The 19571-nt window shown below is 42.6% G+C and overlaps 1 protein-coding gene across 1 annotated transcript in view; it reads left to right on the forward strand.

Annotated features, from left to right (window-relative positions):
* The first annotated feature begins 824 nt into the window (after nucleotides 1-824).
* ALK (ALK receptor tyrosine kinase) overlaps nucleotides 825-19571 on the forward strand; it is a 281164-nt gene continuing 262417 nt past the window's right edge. Inside the window, exon 1 of the mRNA XM_055816565.1 lies at nucleotides 825-957. Coding sequence (XP_055672540.1) covers nucleotides 909-957 — 49 coding nt within the window. The 5' untranslated portion in view covers nucleotides 825-908. The remainder of the gene's footprint in view (nucleotides 958-19571) is intronic.

Consider the following 19571-nt stretch of genomic DNA (forward strand, 5'->3'; position numbering starts at 1 on the left):
AGCAACTAGAGGCTGTGCTTAACTGTGAAGTGTGAAAACCTCAGACTGTTGCTGATGTGATGGCCTGGCTCGGAGCAGGCAGCGGCGGTGTTGGCTGCAGGCGTGCTACCGGGTAGGCTTGGGAGACGGGGGCTTAATGCGTTCTTTGTAACAAGCACCGCCTCATTAGGAGGTCTGCAAACCCATGATTTCCAAACTGTTACTGAAGGATGCAAACCCTGATGTTCTAATGAATCAAACTTTAAGGTTTTGGTTTTTTTGTTTTTTTAAAAAGTAATTGAACCCTTCTTGTGGTCATCTCAGAAGGCGGCAGTGTGGGATTAGAGAGTCTTCTTGGTGCCTTGCTGAAGTGCAGTTTTGAGCATTGCTGCTCAGCCCAGGGGTGCCTGCAGGGCATTTGCTAGTGCATGTGCAGCTCGTTGTGCTCAGCGGGGGGGCCCCCAGTCAAGCATATCAGCAGCTGGGTGAGGCATGGTCAAATCAAGTGCAGAGCATAAATTTTTCAACTTGGCTTTATCAGAGTTCTGAATCTTTAATGGACAAACACATAGTAAGATGTTTAACTTAACTGTTGATGAGGAAATGTCATAAAAAGAGCTGATGGAAATGAAGGTAAAGAATTTCTTGATTGTCATCTAGACTGGTTTTAGTGTCTGGCTTCACCATATAGATAAAGCGTGCTGCTAAGCAGTAGGCAATGGTGAAAAGAGAGGATCGCACGGTCCCTTGTGTACGTAACCCCAACCTACGACTAAGCCTGGCTTCTTTGCTATGGTGAGACTGCAGCTAACCGTGAGAGCCAGACGTGAGCTGGGAACCGAGTCTTGAGCTTTGCATGCAATGTAAATGGAGCATCTCTTTAGTAGAGAGGACCAGAAAAGCAATATGCTGATGAAAACCTGCATGGTATGGAGGTCTGCTGCTTCCATCTGAATCGTGATCCAAGGCTTCAGGCAGGTATGTACGGGTACAGACACTGGCACAAAACTTCCAGAGGGTACAAGTGTACCACTTTCCTGTAGAGCTCTGTTTATCCCATATTCTCTTGTTTCAGCCCTCCCGGCATCTGAAACAGTCCCATTCCAGCTGTGTATTTGAGCAAACTGGTCCTCTTAGCACCAGTGTCCCTTCACAGTAAGCAGAATCCTATTCTGCCTCTTTTTTTCTCTCTCCACCCACCCACCCACACCTCATTATACTCTGTTCATGATAGTTTGCTGTGAAGCAATTCATGCTGCTAAGTCAAAGTCCACGTGGAGGTCTTCTCCAGATCACCCTCTGAAGCTTGCTGCCTATAACGCATCTCATTAAGCATCAAGTGGTTCTGTAAAACGCAGCTTAGGTCAAAGTGGCATGCTTTTTTACATATCTTAATCTTTGACTCGTCATATGTAGCTTGAATGCTTTACTTGCAGGGGCAGAATTATTTTGAAGAGGCAATTTCTTGAAATAAAAGCATGTTCTTTAGCTTATTGATGCATCTGAGCCCAGAAGCAACTTCAAAACACATGCCAAGAGAGGTAGAGTGGTGGAATGCAAATGGTGCTAATTGAGCAGAAATTACTGCTCTGATTAATCGTAAGATGGCTCGGAGACCATTGTTTGACTGGAGTAGGGTTTTCTCCTGAGATGTGGAACCTATTTTTTTTTCTTGTTCTCTGCACACTCAGAACTTGTTGTTGCTGCTTAAAGCACAGAAAGGGGTTGCATAAACACTTTAATATTGCATGAGGCTTCTGTAAGCCTGAGTGATCTTATGAATGCTAAAACCATGACATACAAGCACAAATGAAAGCAAGCAGCAAAGATTGTGTAGTCTTATCATCTGGATGAACTGATAGATAAGCTAGCACACTTCGGTGGCTTGTCATGTTTTGTTTTCCACCCTGGGATAATTCAGCCACAAGCCTTAAAAATACCCTGCGTCCCATTATTATTATTTTCAGCATTGCCTCAATATTTAACCTCAACTAGAAGACCAGTTACACATCTCTAGATACAGCTAGGTACTGTGACTTAACAAAAATTAATCGTGTGTGAATGGAGTCTGTCATTTGGCTGAATCGCATTGCACTTTCTGATCTTATTAACTGTGCAAGTAACACTGAAGACTTTTTCAGTTGTTCTTGCTGAGACAAGGTACACGGCTGTAGTAAAATACCAGAATATCTGAGTAATACAAATACAGAAATGAGAAAAGGTAAAGACTTTGAATGGCAACCAGCTGGGACAACAATCTGTACTTGGTGACTCTTACCCTTTGCAGTCTTGTAATGACATCCTCTATGTAGTAGCTGTACCACAATTCTGAGACTGAGGCAGAAGTCTGATGGTACAGCTTTATAATATTGATTTTGTGCAATAAGTGGGCATAATCATCCTTGCTGGCTTCCACAAAAAGCTGACAAGATTCAAAGATTGAATGATTATAGTTGATCAGACCAGGAACCTATGATGTCTGCCTGTGGTCATACCTCTCTTTTTTTTTTTTTTTTTTTAAAGTGTAAGAACAGAGCATGTATAAAATGTTGCATTCTTTGGTATTATTATAACCCAGTTTCCAGCAGTTTGTAGCAGAGGAACTTCCTTAGATGGAAGTTTCCATCAGCATCATCTTGTTTAATACTTTTTAATGGCCCTTTCTTCCAAGTATTTTTCTTATTGCTTTTGGAACCCTTTTACTTCCATGACATTTTGTGGACCTGAGTGTCAAATTTAATAACTGTATCATTTGAGAAACACTTGTGTTTTAAAAGTAGTCAGATGACTTTGCTCTGAATTCCTAGATTTTGACTTAAGAAAAATAATTACCATCTTTCCCCTGCCGGTCACTATTTCATATTTCCTTATTATAAAGCACTTCAGTCACCTTTTTTCCAGGCTGAAGAATTCTGGCTTATTTTAAGTTCTCCAGGTCTGCCATTTGGCTGATCATTTTTGTTGCCTTTTGTTGCCTGAAACTTTCTTAGCTCTTTCATGTCTGTTTTGAGAATGAGGGGAAGATGTAGGCATCTCAGAGGGAAAAATGGGACCAGAATTGTAATACAATGATGTTTCCTGGTTTTTCTTTATTTCTTTTTGCAAATTTTCTGAAGCTGACTTTTGACTCCTGTTGAGTGTTGTGATATTTTCAGGGAACTATGAACAGGAAGTCTAAGGCCTCTCAGAGCAGCACTGGGTAATTTACTCCTTGTTGGATAAATATACTAGGGCTGTTGATCACTATCTAATTAAATTTTGCAGCAAGGAGTGCTAACTATTAAGCTGTCCTGCTCTCCCTAATAAAACCTAGTGTTCGATGCTCTTTGTTGAAGAGGTTAATGGGTACCCTCTGCTTCTTTTTCTCCTCATTCGTCAGCCTGTTTTTCATTGCAGCTGTGATGGGGATACAGGCAGGGACGGTGTGGTTGAAATCTTGTTTATTTCCTGCAGTGATCACTGCCTGAGCAAGCAGGACTTGGTTGTGGGAGGATGGAAGGTACTGAAGAGAAATATGGATAATTAGGGAAGATTAGTGTGCTTCAATTATCTCAATTTACCTTTTTCATCTTGCTTTTTCAAGAGAAATGAAGTGGGCCTTGCGTAGATTCTTCAGTTATCTACTAATTATCAAGGCCATGTTAAAAAGGCTGACCAATTTCTGTCAGTCTTAAGTTATTAATATCGTAACATCTGGGTACTGCACAAACATGCAGTAACCGTGCAGGGGAGGTAGGGAACTAGCGGTTGGTATTCCCATCTTCAAAATCTTAAATAAGGTTTAGAAAACGTCAGCCCATACCATGTGGGTGCCTAGACTCGCAGAGTCCAGAGGCCCATCGGATCAGCAGGAGATTGATAACAAGTCCTATGGCAGAGAATTGAACCTTCGTCCCCAAGGATAATAGTGTATTTCCCCAGTGAACAACACATGCTTTCTCTGGCCAAATTTGAAACCACAGCACAAAAAAATGTTTGTCTGGCACTCCAGGGCTCCTACTATCCACAGATCGATGCTTTGCCAGAGAGCCTCAGGTGGGCTTCTGGTGGCAGCAGGAACGTAAGCAGCCCTAGACCTCCCTGGATGCACTGTTGGTCCCTGCGCCACCCTGTCCATTGGGCTGTGGCCCAGGTAGATGTGAGTATTTTCCCTTCCCACTGCTTGCTGTTTTCTAATACGTAACACTGAATTAGCCTCCTTGCAGCAACTTTTCTAGCACAATTCCTTCCTTCACTGGATCCCTGAACAGATCTTGGGTGACCACAGTTTTCAGCTGCTGCTGTGATTCTCACGCAGACAGGAGTTGCCGTTATGGCAGCAGGCGCACGCGCTTTGTGGTTTACGGTTCTCTTGCCAATGGACTACCGAGCTGCTGAGCACGGCTAAGAGCCATGGGCTGGCCGGCTGTGTGGGCAGTTCTCCGTAGCCTTTGCTTACTGTGGAGGTAGTCTCTGGGCCACCTTACAGTAGTCTTCCAATTTATGCCAGGGTAATAAAAAAAAAAAATCTGATTGTTGATGTGTTATGATGATTTCAATACATGCCCAAGGTTAACCTCACATAATGATGAGAATAACATGTTTGACTGCATTTTCCCCAACTTTCCTCCTTGTTCACAATCTCGTAGAAAACTCAGAAGACACTGCCACCTTGTTCACACGATGCAGGAATGACAGCAATTGAACCGTAGTGTCTTCCTTGTGCTTGGTTTGCTGTTTGGTTGCTTGTGTGTGCTGTTCTGTTGGGTCCAAATACATTTACAGCGAAACTAGACGCTTTATAAAAGGCCAAAAATAAGGAAAAGTTGTGAAGTGACAGAGTGGCTGTTAAGAGCTGAATAGTTTTCAGGTGCTTGCTATGTACATGGGGTTTCTCTGGAAGATGTACTCGTGTTAAAGGACTTGGTAAAGTCCCTTACATCAATTACTCTAGCTGCTATTGATTTTCATGTGAATTGAAGGGCTTTAGAACCATCCAAGATCATGCCCGATGTGATGGTATTACAATTAACCATTGCAGTGGCCAAAGGTAGCATTGCTAACGCAGGACTCTTAACAGTCCTCTTGTCTCATGACAAAGAAGAGATGGTCTGCACAAAGAACAGGGAGGATTCATTAGTTCACAGAACTAAGACAAACCTAGCGTGGGAGCAATGGTGTACTGGGTCATCATGTTTGCTTCCCCACAGTCTCAGTTGTAATCCCATTTAAGATTTAAGTAACCCCTTAAAAGCAGCTGAGATTCTCTTCCTGCTTCCCATTACTGCTGCAAAAATGTTCTTGCTGAACCTTATGCCTCTGCTGTTCAGAAGCTTTGTTTTCATTTCCAGGTGTACTTTCTTAACATCATTTTGTATTTGTTTGCTCACATGCTAATAATGCCGTTTGGCTTTGATGACTCTGTTTTCCCCTGCTCTTTACCTCCAGACATATTGAAGACAGCAGTCCTCTACTTCTTCACTCTGTATTCCTATCTGGTTTTTGGTCCCTTTGCTTTTTTCTCTTCACACTAAAAGCCATGCATGGGATTCAAGTCAAACTCATCCTGCTGGAATGCACCAGAGCAGATAAGTACCGACGGCTCAGATGTGTCTTAAGTCTCATTTTGGCTGATAATTACTGTTACTCACTAGATATATGACAGTACAGGCACTTTCTCCATAGTCTGGTACTTCTATCCAGGCGTCCAATTTTTCATTTAAGGCTTTATGTTCCTCCTCTCCCCAGAAGGATGAGCTACTGTCATTGTGAATAGCACTGAAATAGTCCCTGTTTCTGTGTGCAGGTAACTTCCTCAACACTCCTTACAGCTCTGTAATACATGGTTGTTTCAGTTCAGGCTGGAAATCAGCTACAGAATTCGTATCCAGCAGTTTTTGCAGGAATGGTGTGAAAATGTGTCATTGCGAGTTCCCCTAGCAGGACAGCTGGTTATCGCTACTTTGCTTTTAGCTACTGCCTTGTTTCTCTCTTGGCTTCTCCACTAACTTTCAGCTTTCCCAGTCTCAGATTCCCTCCATGGCGCTGTCTCAAATATTTTGTCTTTGCAGGTGGAATCTAAGGCACTGCCCTTGTTTAGAAAATCAATTACCTTAGCAAATATCTGTGTTAGATCCGTCAGCTTTTGCTAAACCTAAGACACCTTTCAACCCTTTTTCCATTCCCACCACAATCTTCTGTGCTTCAGAACCTGTTCAGCCTTGAATTCTGCCAGGGTCATGCTAACAGGTCTGTATATCTGGATCGCCCACCTTTTTACTAAATATAGATGCTGTATCTCTGGTCGTATGGTGCCACCACTACTTGATAGATATATTTTAAAAAAAATAAATCTTTGCTGCTTACTTGCAATTACATGTGCCTTATGGCAGAGAACAAATAGGAACAGGCTGTAATGAATATATTAGGAGACTCTTAAGCAGAGAGGTTGCTGGACAGAAACAAAATTCTGTGTTTCTTTTCCAGTCCAAGACTGAAACAGCCTCTATAGTATGTAATGGCATAATTCAGCGGTATCAGGAAATTCTTTTCTGTTTTTTTTCATAGGAAGTTTCAGTGAAGAAAAGCAATTCACTTTCATTAACAAAATAGTACTGAAAATTCTGACTCCATGAAAACCTTGCTTTTTCAGAGGAAAAAAAACCAGAATGCTTTCATTTTTCTGTCCAGAAGCTTGCAAAAATGGTGTAGTCCTAGGAAGCGATGATGGAAAGACTGGGCCACAACCCTACACCTTGCCACTTCTGATTTTCGTTTTAAAAGCTTTGTGGCTTTTCTTTGTTCTACCGAATTTCTGCCGTATTCATGAAGCTGGCTGTAGCAGTAATCTTGGGTTTGAGGGCAGGTAGACCACACTAAAGAAAGAAGGCAAAGTAAGAGAGAACAATGTCATTCGCGATGGTCCTAGATGCTGTGAGGGCTCTTGTCACCAAGTCTGCAGGCTGGTATACGTGGACCAATTTGCCTAACCCCTTTGCCTCCTTTGCCTGTAAACTGGGATTGCTGGTAAAACCTACCTTTTTAACTACAGTATGTTGAAATCCTTTAAAGATTATTTGGTGGTGTGTTGGTTTTTTTGTTGGTTTTTTTTGGTTTGTTTTTTTTTTTACTTTTTAAAGTGGTAAATACTAAATCTACGTAAGTCTTCAAGTTTGATGACTCTTCTCACTGTAGGGTATATGCATTTCCTCTGCCTGGCTCTTGAAGATGCAATGAGAAATGTGGAAAGACTCATGGGCTCAGGGCTGGATAGGGGTGGGAGAGAGTATCCCTGACTGTTTCTGAGCTATTTCTTATCTCGTTGTGGCCTTAATCCTGCAGCAGTGGTCTGCACTCCCGCATGTAATGTGTAACGTTGCCTTCAAATCCTGGATATGGAAGCTCTCAAACCTCAGAGGATGTGTAAAAATTAAGTTTTCAGCGTAGCATCCATGTGCTGCATATAATATGCTGTTTTGTATTATTGTTTGGTGTAAATTCAGTAAGTTTTCACTCTCTAAGAAGGAAATATTATTTTCTTCCTTTACGGCAGGAGTGAGGGAGATTAAGTATTTGGGCCACCAGCAACGATTCCGAGGTTGGAAGTGTTAGGAGGCATTTTGACCGATTCCTAGGTATTGTGCTCCTGTTAGTGACTGTTTCTCAGCACCCCAGTTTTGTCCCCTGTGGACAAGAGCGACAAAGAGTAAGGTGGCAAGTAGTTAATAATTTCTGTAACTCCTGGTTGAAGCGGATTATCGTTTGAGATAGCTTGACTGTTTAGGCAGTATTCCCTTATTAATGTCCAGCTGTCCATGGGTACAACTTCTCTGTCTAAAGACAAAAGACCTCTCTTCTGCCATTGCTTTCCAAATTCTACCTGAGGATTTTCTGCATTTTGAGCAGGTGGAGGATAACCACTAACGTGTTCTTTTGCTTTCATGAAGAGTACATGGTTTGCTAGGGCGACAGGATAAAGAAAATGTTTCAGATAAGACTCAGATGATGTTTTTGTTCACACGTGTGCATGTGCCTAAATACTGTGCAGCTGGGCACATAAGAGTCTTGTTTCTTTAAGACTGTTGCCAGAGAGCTACTTTCTAAATGATGACATTTATATATTTTAATATAATGTATTGTGTTCAGAGGAATGTCCAATACAGTAATTTGGTACTCTATATCAGTTCTCAGCGAGTGACTAATCCATCAATTTTGTTCAGCACTACAAGTCAGAACATGATTTTTTCTAACTGCCAATGTGGCTAGCTTATGCTGCTTTTAGAAAAATCAAGTTGTGGTTTTTTTCCATCCCATATATCATAATCTCTGCCCACAGTAAAGAGTTTAGAACCTGGGCTTGACTGACTGGCTATTTTTCTTAGAGTCACATGAGGCAAAGCAGCGCACAGCTTACTCGTACAAACCTATTCAGAGTTTGAAGGTACCCTGTCATACAAATTTACTGAGCAGATAAGAAAACTTGGAAGGCACAAATGGGGCAGATAAGGACGGCTGCAAAATCCCATGGATTCTTTCAGCATTGGTTTGAGAGTTTTTGGTATTTTGCTTTGTTGTCTTTTTCTGGCATTGGTGCAGTGCATTTTTGACAAGCCTCAGCAGTTTTAGAAAAGCATTCAGAAGTTTTTGATGCTCATCTGAACCAATTCCATCTAATCAGAACAAGAGCTGAATGTTACTATTCACAGGAAGCAATTGTATTCATAGAATTTAATCTTTTCTCGTGTCCTCAATTTGTCCTCTGACAGAAGCAACTTTTATTAATCTGTTCTTTCACTGTTATTGATTGACCATTTATTATGCCAATGCATCCAGCTTATGTTTACGCATAAGCTGTTCAGTGAACGTAGTTGACAGTCGTAATTTGAAACTCTCGCAGATTGAATGAAAGCACTGTCATATCCCTGTCACTTGCTGTATTTCAGCTTTCAGGGGTGATGGTACAGACTTCCACTGCAAATGCTTGTGATTTCAAATCTTAAACTTCTTCCAGTTGTCAGAGTATTCGCCTCCCGTTGCTGCTTTGGGAAGTCCCCATATTAGTAGACCCAGCAGCATATTCACAAGAAGAGACCACAACAAGGATACGGATCTGCTGTCAAATTTTGCTGGTGTTAAGAGATCGTACTGTGGTACGCTTCAGGACTACAGAAGACAGCTTTCAGCTAGCTTACCCATGGCATCGTGGAGCTCAGAGCTGGGCTATGCGCCTTGCCCTTCAGGTGGGCTTTTTGCAGCCTGCGGTGGTTGGATATTAAGTGTTACTTTAAAGCCGGCGCAGTATATATCTGCATTAGCCTGCAGCTGTTGTGGTGACTGCGGACTCCACACATGGTGACTGGAAGTTGACTAATGAATGCTGGAGCGCTGAAATATTTACCCAAAGCTCATTAAGGTTGTTCGTTAATGCCAGGCTGGGATAAAATTGTGAAGTCGTTGGCTTCTTTCTTTATATGTGTAGCTGTGCCAGATGCGTAGGAACAGTCCTCGCAGAGTTGCTTGTACACCATGTGTATAAATGGCAAAAGGCAATGAATAACCAGACATTTCTTCAGCTCATTATTTTTGTTTTGCATCAGCAGCATGATGAAGCATGGAGTTCAGCAGCTCTTCACTCAGAACAGACACTGCATGTGACCTTTCCCCCAGGTCATCTCTTTTCTTTGTGAGAAACGTGATTGTGTGCTCCCAGCACAGTGGAATAACGACTGCGTAACTAATACCCACGGTAGCTGTCCCACCTTGAATCTCTGGGCTTTAAGTAAATACATGGCCAACATAATGGCTATTTACACAACTTAATGTGATTTATCAAAAGTCACCAAGAATGAAGCTCTGCTGGTAAATATTGCTGCAGTTTTCCCCGCACATCGCATCTCACTGATCTTTGTCGTAACTTCTCCCCTCTTTACTAATCTGTTGGCCAACTCTACGTTTGCTCAGGTTGGTCACGGTTGGTTTGCTTTCCTCTGCGTGGTTTGGTGCCAGGGCTGGAGGTGCCTGCCTGTCCCTCCAGAAGCTGGTTTATATCCATTTTCCCCGTATACCGTGTGAATGAGTACAGAGGGTAATACCAGGCACTTGCACATAGATGCCAGGCAAAAGTTGTAATTTGGAGGTGGTTGCCTTGGTTGTACTACCAGCGAGCTGTGGTTGTCACTTGGGGAGCGCTGTGATGACTCTTGATCGATGTTGCCCAAGGTACCAATTCCTCCTGTTACTGATGACCCATGATTGCAAAGTGCCCAGGGTTTGTCCGTGGGTTTGGGAGGAGGAAACAGCGGTATATCTGAGAATCAAACAGCTGTAGGTTTGAAATTTGTGAAGAAAAGTGTCTGGGGAAATGGTACCATCTCCACAAGCACAGTTTTGTTAGGTCAGAAATGCAATTTATGTGGCTTTAGCAGGTGCATCTGAAGTTAAAAAAGCCCCGAACACTATTCTCGAATGAACGTTTTCCTTCTGGTTGTATATTCACTGCACTTTTTCAGTGTGAAGGTAAAGCTGTTCGATTTCACAGTGAGGTTATCATTTTCCTGTTGAAACTCTGGTTTCTTGAGCATTGCATCTTAGTATCAAATCCCTCTTTGTCTCTGAATGGTTCCATAGCATTTCCTTTTAAATGATTTCTTAGCTGTTTTTGGGGTGAGCTGGCAGGAGGACACAGTGCTATGCAGATGATATGAGCCCTTCTGGCAAAACCTAGCAGCTGGAAGAAGGTAAAGGTAGGGCTCATACCCTGACACATCACTGGTGTTTGGCCGATGGAGGGTTTCCTCTTGGGGAGTTTGTGCTTACAAGGTTGCTTGCTGAAAGGCTACCTGCAGGGCCTGATGGCAGCTCTTGTAAGGGTGATAAATTAATACATTGCACACTAATCTCAGTACAGCTACTCGCAAAGCAAAGCACTGATCAGCAAGGGAGAAGTTGGCTGCACTGTATTCCTTAGATGAGGAAGAAAATAAGACATGCGAGGTGTTCTCTCCTGTAGCCTCAGGGATAACTCTCCATGGTTTTGTGGACCAGCTTTATTAACTGGGGTTGGTCCTGCAAGAAAGTGCTAAATGAGTCCTGAAGGTGACTTGCTAATGCCACTCTGGGGAGACGGCGCGTTTGAGGGAGGCAGGGCGCAGTGCTCCGCTCGATAAAGTCCTGAGGGGAGGCAGGAGCTCCGGGAGAACCTGAAGCTGAGGAGACTGTTCAGGCCAAGCCTTGCTCTGTTCTCAATGTAGTTGATTGGTTTCCTTGTTTTAATAAAACCAGTTCTGAGGGAAGGTGAAGAGAGGGCAATGTGGAGGAAAGGAGACAGAGGAGGAAGCTAGAGTCGTTATATGGAACAGATCTGGAAAATTTGGAAAGCCACGAGACTGCGTCATATTTGGGCACTTCTAGGATGTGGCAGTGGTCGCAAATAGCCTTACTGTGGCATCATCTGTTAGGCTTTATTATCCTTGTTTGCTGATGACATTCCTGTTAGTCCTTGAAACATGCTGGGCATTTCTCCATTTCCTTCCTTTCGGTTATTTCCCCAGCATGCTTTGTCTACAGCCTCATGTTATAGCCAGAGCCAGGAGATATGCAGTTACTATTCTGCTTGAAAATACATTTTGAATAATGCTGCATATATTTCACAGATTTTATATCCATTCTGTAATATTCTAACTGCCGCCTTCACTGATGTACAGCCTCTAGATTTGGTCCTATAGTAATGGGAAAAAAATACTATATTACTTCCCGGCTCTTCTCTCCTCATTCTCCAATTCTCGCTTTCCTTGAAATATGATCTATTTTGTTCTTTCTATTTCTGTTCCAAACATATATTATGCATCCTGATCCCCATATACACTTGCTGTTACTGCTTACTACTTGGGATTATTTGACTTTACTGAAGCTAGCTAGCTGGCTTAGCCCTCTTTCTGTCCCCCTTCTTTCCTCTGCTTTCCCCTCTTCTTTCCCTTTCCCTCTCTGCCCTTCTCTCCACCCCCCCACCTCCTTTCTCGCCTGCTATTCATTTCTTTGCCTGCCTACTTTATTTGCATTGTTGATGAAATACTCTCAGGATAAAAATAATATATTTATGAAAAAAGCGGTCTTGCAGATTCACTAGAACAACATTGCAAATTACCAGTTGTACAAGTGTTTTGAAAATCTAGTTTCCGTTTTTCAGAGGGGAAAAAAAAGGTGCCTTAAAGCATTGTGCTATGTAAGTATAATTACTTTTAACCATCTATTTTGTTTATTACTTCATCATTTATTTCCCCAGTGAAATAAGACAAGTGAGTTTTGCTTTTTTGTTTTCCTTGTCAGTCCTGGTTTGTGCACTGGTGCCTTGGTTAGATGCTGAGTTTACAAGTACTGCAGAAAATACTTGATTGCTTTGTTCCTTTGCATTGGAAGGACTGATACATAAAATGCTAAAAAGGTGAAATTTCAATATCTTTTCTTCTGTGTGGCTCTTCCTGTGTCACTGGAGAAGAAGGAATTTATGGTTTTTTTTAAATATTTGATGGTTTATGTTCCATTTCAAAGCAAGATTTGGAAGGATCAATGCTAGAAACTGTTTTTGGAAAAAGAGAGATCTGTATTGTTCTTCTGCTCTGAAGATGGGAATAGGCAGGACATTTCCTACACTCTTTCTAAAATTTTTAGGAAGTGGGAGGCAGCAAAGACAGTGCTCAGCCCCTTTGCCTGGTAAGAAACAAGGGCTGGCCCTGTTAGCGTAGGGCTGATCACCTAAAAGGACCTCAGCTGGTCAGCTTGTGCCTGAAGGTTGGCCTTGAAGAGGGATCTACTCACTCATGCAAGTACCTCTCTCTTTTTTTTTTCTTTTTTGTGTCTGTATGTAAGCTACCCTTGGAGATTATACCCTTTAGATACTGGCTCTGCAGACACCAACTTTTTTTGTAGATGTAAGCGAATGCTTTCCAAAACAGCTCTTTTAAAACAGTGGGCATTTTGTAACATCCCACCAAGCTTTGTTTCTGACCACCCAGGAAATCAGCAGGGAGGCTCTGAGATTTGCTTCTCCTGCAACATCTCAGCCTACATCCCCCATGTCCCTTTTCCAGAAAGTCACTTCTGCCCTTCTTAAGCCTTGAATTATTCTCATCAGCGTGACTGCAGAATCTGCAAACATGTCTTGTAGGGGATCTACATGCCTGCAGATAGACGTCTTGCATCTTGGACAAATGCTGCCTGCCTGCAAGAGGTCTTTGCTTTTTAAAAGCAATATCCATTTTCTTCAAAAAGGCTGATCTGTCCCATTTGTGATGTATTTTCACTTCCGTGAAACTTGCTGAAGCAATAATCAGCCTCTTTAAAATTCTAGTCTCTGCTCACTTCTAAACCACTTGAATATTTTCCTCTATCCAGGATCTGAGTAGCTCACTCCTGTGCTTGCTTTCATTTTTTAAAGTAACTGAGAGGTTTGCATGAACAATGAGCTCATGGAAGTGATGAGCAAACAGAATTACTTGGCCAAAAATTCTATCTTTCTGTGAACTGACAATATTACAGATTATCTGCTGGGCTTTCTGACTGTAATTCAGAGAAATACATGACTTCTCTGGCTTTATTACTGCATCTTCTGCGGGTGAGCCAGTCCTACTCCCCTGCATTTTACAGGCGTTGCTGTTATCCTCGTGTCGACTGACATTTGGGTCTGCCGATACAGTGCTTTAGCTCCCTCCTTGAGTGTATTTGATGGCCTCACTGTCTTAAGTAGTGGCTGGAATAAGAATTACGACTTTCTGGTTCAGAACTTCTGGAATAACCCTGTCTGGACCATTTTGTTCCCATTTGAGAAGTACTCATATACATCTCTGACCTGCTGTTACAGATAAGAGGAGGATATAGGCCCGTTCTGGTGGTTGTTCTCTTAAGACATTTCCTTTAATAGCCAACCTGAGATGGCCAAGACTAAGTCATGCTGACAGGATGTCATCCCATGAATTCTAAGGAGAATGCGTTACTCTCACAAGAGTTTTCCATTTAGTCTCTTGCCTGCTACTGATCTGAGCCTTCTTACCAACTGGACCTCAGTTTTTCCTTCCACATGCAATGGCGACAATGACTTGCTGTTTATCTCATGCTGAGACTTACTAATTCATAGTACTGTGGGAGCTAAATAGGAGAATGGAGAGGATTTATGGAGGAGGAAAGGCTTGTAGTGCTATTTCTTGCATGTTTCCTTTACTTCCATTGATGTTTATTTCCAGAGAGATCAGTCTTGCTTAATTTCTGCTTTAGATTAATAAAGATGTAATTTGTCAAGAAAACTACATAAGACAAGTGAGGCGTTAGATTTACTCAGTGGCCTGCAGTGGACCTGGTGCTGTGTTCTCAGTGTGCACCTGCACAGCACGAGCACGGTGCACACCTAAGCACGGCGCAAGGGTTGTTTTAACCGTGAGTAGTGGCTGCTGCAGCTGTTCTCTGGCTCTGGACGGCAGGCACAGCTGCTTAAAACAGTTGTGAGCAGCGTTGTGCGTTATATGCCTCCAAATCCAACTGGCTCCTCTAGGAAACGTTTTTATTAGTGTTCAGATTCTGCCTCATCTTCCGAGCAGGTCCTACAGAGCTTCCCCTCAATTGCAATGTCTGATGGATTATGAAGACTGTGATCCAATATCCTGACTTTATTTGCAGTTTGATGGGAGCCTGATAACTTCCTCCAAGTAACTGCATAGGGAGGATGGAAGTAAAGCAATCCAAAACGCTGAATAAATATGAACGGTAGAATCCAAAATAGGAAAGCACACACAGGAAGGTCAAGGAAAATGGATGGCTCAAGATTTCACTCTTGAGTGGCAGCTGTAGCAGGATTCCACCGCAGCCCATTCATACATGGAGTCATCAGTAAGTTTGCAAACGACGTGAAGTTGCAGGGGAGTGTTGTTCTGCCGGAGGGCAGGAGGCTCTGCAGAGGGATCTGGACAGGCTGGACTGATAAGCTGAGGCCAACTGCATGAGGTTCAACAAGAAGTGCCAGGTCCTGCACTTGGGTCACAACAACCCCATGCAACGCTATGGGCTTGGGGAGGGCTGGCTGGAAAGCTGCCTGATGGAAAAGGACCTGGGGGGTGCTGGCTGATGCTGAACATGAGCCAGCAGTGTGCCCAGGTGGCCAAAAAGGCCAATAGCATCCTGGCTTGTATCCAAACAGTGTGGCCAGCAGGACGAGGAAGTGATTGATCTCCTTCTACTCAGCACTGGTGAGGTCGCACCTCGGACACTACGCTTAGTTTTGGGCCCCTCGCTGCAAGAGGGATTCAGAGGTGCTGGAGCGTGTCCAGAGACGGGCAACGGAGCTGGTGAAGGGTCTAGAGAACAAGTCTGATGAGGAGCGGCTGAGGGAGCTGGGGTTATCAGGAGAAGAGGAGGCTCAGGGACTTACCGCTCTCTACAACTGCCTGACGGGGGCTATAGGCAGGGGAGGTTGGTCTCCTCTCCCAGATAACAAGCGATAGAACAAGAGGAAATGGCCTCAAGCTGTGCCAGGGGAGGTTTAGGTTGGATATTAGGTGGTGCTTAAGGACATGGTTTAGTGGTGGACTTGGCAGTCCTGGGTTAGTGGTTGGACTTGATGATCTCAAAGGTCTTTTCCAGCCTAAGCAATTCTATGATCACCACTGCTTTCAGCAGCCTGTGTGTAGCTGCTCCTCCACAGGTGCCAGATACTGCCTTCTTGATTGTGATAGAAAAATCCTAATACAACTAAATGGCCCAGGACTGTGTGTCCTGTAAAATGTAATTCAATCAAGTAGTTCCATGGGCCTGAATACACCTACCAGGCAGGGTGGGGCTGTCATTTCATGAAAGTCACATCTCTCTAGGACCTCCGCCAATATCACAACCTGCGCCGCCTTTGACAGTAGGAGAATAATTTTTCCTTCTACAATGCTTTGTAATATTACTGTTAACAATAGATAGTCTTACTCCTTTTTTTTGATACATCCTGACCAAACTGTTGAAAAACTGAACTTCACATGGCTACAGGGACAGAAAATAATGATTTATTACATAGTCCTTTACCTAGTGTTGTATCAATGCACAGGCAAAGTATAAGTCCTAATACTTCATTCTTACAGCAAAGAAAAAAGGACTCTGTATAGTTAAAATGAAAACAGCATTGAATTAACATGTTATTTTGTTGAAGGCCACTGTAAAATCCAGGGCTTGCAGAAGGGAGACAGAATCAATTCATCCTTATTATAATTGCAAGGCTATGATCTTGTTTGCTTAGATGCTATGGTGATAGACTCAAAATTGGCTCTTGGTAAATACAACATACTTTTTGCATAATATTGGTTTAGCTGTTCCAGGAATTTTTCATCTCCAGGTGAAATTGCCTGCTAAAGCAATGTTGAAATTGGCCTTGGTTGTGTGGCTTTTTTGAAGCTTTGCCTGATCATTTTGTAATAGATCATGGTAAATTTGTTTTGTGATCCTATTAAGAAAGAACTGAGGAGACTAAGCATTCATCATTATAAAAATTGCCAGTTTTTTCTGAAGGTTCATTCACAAGTGCAAATCTGCCTTGTCAATCTTCTTTTTTTTTTTCTTTCTTCAATCTTTCTGTTTCCTTTACCCCTGCTGGTACCATTGCTCAAATTTTTGTGCAAAGTGCAGATATGCAATTTGGTGAGTGTAGAAAATGAAAGCCCTGAATCAGTCAGGTGTCATTAAAAAGCCCCTTCTTATCTTCTGAAAACCCTACCAGGGGTAAAGGTTTGACTCTGTGGTGTCACCAGTGGCAAAGACAGTTTGACTTTTCACCATGTCCACTCATTCCAGCCTGTGTCCTTCTGGCCCTCCCCACAGCTGTACCAGCGTGCTTATTTGAGGGTCTTAACTGGAAGAAAAATCAATGAAGTGAGCAGGATTTAAAAAGAAATAATCCTTAAGCTACTTAACATAGTGTGCTGTTCTTTGGGTATGATCCAGTTCAGCTGCAGCCCTGCGCACATTTGCATCAGTACAAGGTGACGAAAGTGAACAAGGAAGATGGGGAAAAGAGAAGGGGAAGGAATGAGGTGTTCTTAAGGAAAAAAGGACAAAATTGTGGCTGGACCAAATGCAGCATGGCATTGCATGCTGGCTTGCTGCTGGGGAGACTAGATCCTGCGAAGAAATCAGGAATCTGGCCTGAGTTAGGCCACTGCTGCAGGAGCGCATGTGCTCTGCTTCGTTTTGATTGAAGGTAATAGCTGCTGAGGCAAGAAACAGGATCTCAGCTACAAAAAGCGTTGGCACGATGGGGGTGTGGGTGTAATGTTAGTAAACAGTTTAATCAAAATGAAAAATGAAAGAGAAGTTAAAAATGATGACCCCTTGCATCTTGCTGTTTAGATGCACGAGATAGAGGAACCAAGGAGCCTTACTTCTCCCTGCTATCAGAGAGATTGATCTGTAGTAGACCTGTGTTCAGATCTTTGCTCAATTCAGGACAGCACTTTTGCCTCTGAGACTCCCTTCCTGCCAAGCTGCAGGGCACGTTTCAGCATTCTTTCCCTCCCTCCCTCCAAAAGCAGTTGAATTTAACCTAAAATAATTGTGTATTGATTGAGATGGAGAGCAAAAGTAAAGCTGCCCCAGCAGCTGCGTTGGGACATGCCCCTGAGCCTTCCCAGCCCCGCTGCGAGCCAGGTAGAGTGGGGGCTGCAGCCCGTCTTCACACCACGTCTGAGCCATCACCAGCAGGTGAGAAATTGCACGGAGAGATCATACTTACTGGGGCGCTCTTTTTCATGGTATACCCATTAGTTGACCCCAAATAGATTTGGTTTTTTCCCCTTTGCCCATCTATCCTTTTTTTATTTTTATTTCCTTGACAAACTACAAAAATAAAGATTGAACAGATTCAAATAGCATTGCTCTTAAATTGACTCAGTATAAGCTTTAGTCATAGATTCTATAATGTCACGAAGTTACTGTATTGACCTAGCACGGCTTAAGATGGGTTTGAGGCATTTTACATTATCCAATATGACAGGTTTGATAAAGCACTACATAAAGCAATATAGTCCGTCTTAAGTAAATTAAGCACTTTGAGATAACAAGTTATTGTACAAAGGGAATGTTTCTACACAGGATTTCCCGGAAACTTCTTGTTACCTAACATTATTGTATCAGAAATCTGGAGAAATTGTAAAATAATTGCAAAATTTGCAATTGATTGAATAGATAACTGGACTTTTATATATGAAAATGAGGCAGATAGCAAGGTAAGGTAAACAGCAAGCTTAATGCTCTGGATGCATCAGCTAGACTCGAGCAGTAGCAAGGTGAGCTCTGTTAAGCAATGAGCATTGTAACGCAGCCAGACATAAGTTTGCTAAAGAAAAGGGGCCATGTCTTATGATCCCGTGTGGGATGAGGATGCAGTACTTTGCAAAGCTGTGACATTGAAAAGGAGATTTCACCTTCGGGGTCCTATTTTTTGGAGCGTTTCTGTGGTTTCCTATTGTTAGATGCTCGGCACAGCTAAGCCTCAGAGCATTTGTAAAGACTTCAGTGTGGATTGAGTTGTCTGACTTTCCAGTCCTTGACTTTGAACGCTGCATTTGACTTTTTACTCCAGCGAGGTCTCTGTGATGAGCCAAATGTGAGCAGGGCATATTGCTGACACTGCTTCTGGGAACAGTAGGAGCTGAGCAAAACACAACGTGCATATTTATTTTGCTCATTTAACATGCGACAAATAATTTAAATAAATTAAAATGCTAACACCTTAATGGTAAATCAATGAATCACGTAATGGCAATAGATTCTCCTGTACCTTTTGTGTCTGCATTAATGCTGCATTAGATCAAATTACTTTTATTATGATGGATATGAACTGAACTCATTTAGCAACAGGACAGCCAGCAATTTCTTACCATAAGTCTCAGTGTTTGTCGGGGACCTTAATTCAAGGAAACATGACAGTTCAAGGTAGCACTTGATTTTCTATACTTCAGGCTTCTGTGGAAATACCTTTTAGAAGGGCAGCTGAGGTTGGGTGTGCGTAGAGGGCTACACAAAACCAGTGAAATTGCTGAAATCCACATAAATTCTTGTTGTTTGGAGGATCTCTGCTATCTGGAGAAAAGGCATGGAAGAGTTTTGGGTTGGTCCTGTGTGTCGTCCCCGCCCCTTCCTCCCCCCCCTCCCCCCCCATCGTCCGTCTCCCCCAGTTATCTATTCAATAATTACAAAAATACCAACTTTGGAATTACAAAAATCTTGGACAGCTGATTTTGCTTGCAAATTGGTCCTCTTCACAGGAAAACTAAATGCTTTGTGTGAAAAACTGGCCTGAACTTAGAGTTCTAATCCCTGTTTTAAGACTCGGTGTCAGCCGTATGGGACTGATACCCCACCCTAAGAAAACCAAGGCCCCCACAACTTTTGTTGTTAATTTGTTTTGTTAGTCCTGAACAAAATTCCCAGGAAATTTCCCCCATCAGAAAAGGCAGTTTAGCTTAGCTAAACGTTTCCCAGCCTGTCTGGTTTTTTTGGTTTTTTTTTTTTTTTTTTTTTCTGTTACAAAGATTATGCTATCACTGTACATTTTATTAGGAGTGATCTTTTGTTTATAATGTACCACGTTGGCA

The sequence above is a fragment of the Falco peregrinus genome, chromosome 11 (genome assembly GCF_023634155.1).
Source record: "Falco peregrinus isolate bFalPer1 chromosome 11, bFalPer1.pri, whole genome shotgun sequence".
NCBI classification, from domain to species: Eukaryota; Metazoa; Chordata; class Aves; order Falconiformes; family Falconidae; genus Falco; species Falco peregrinus.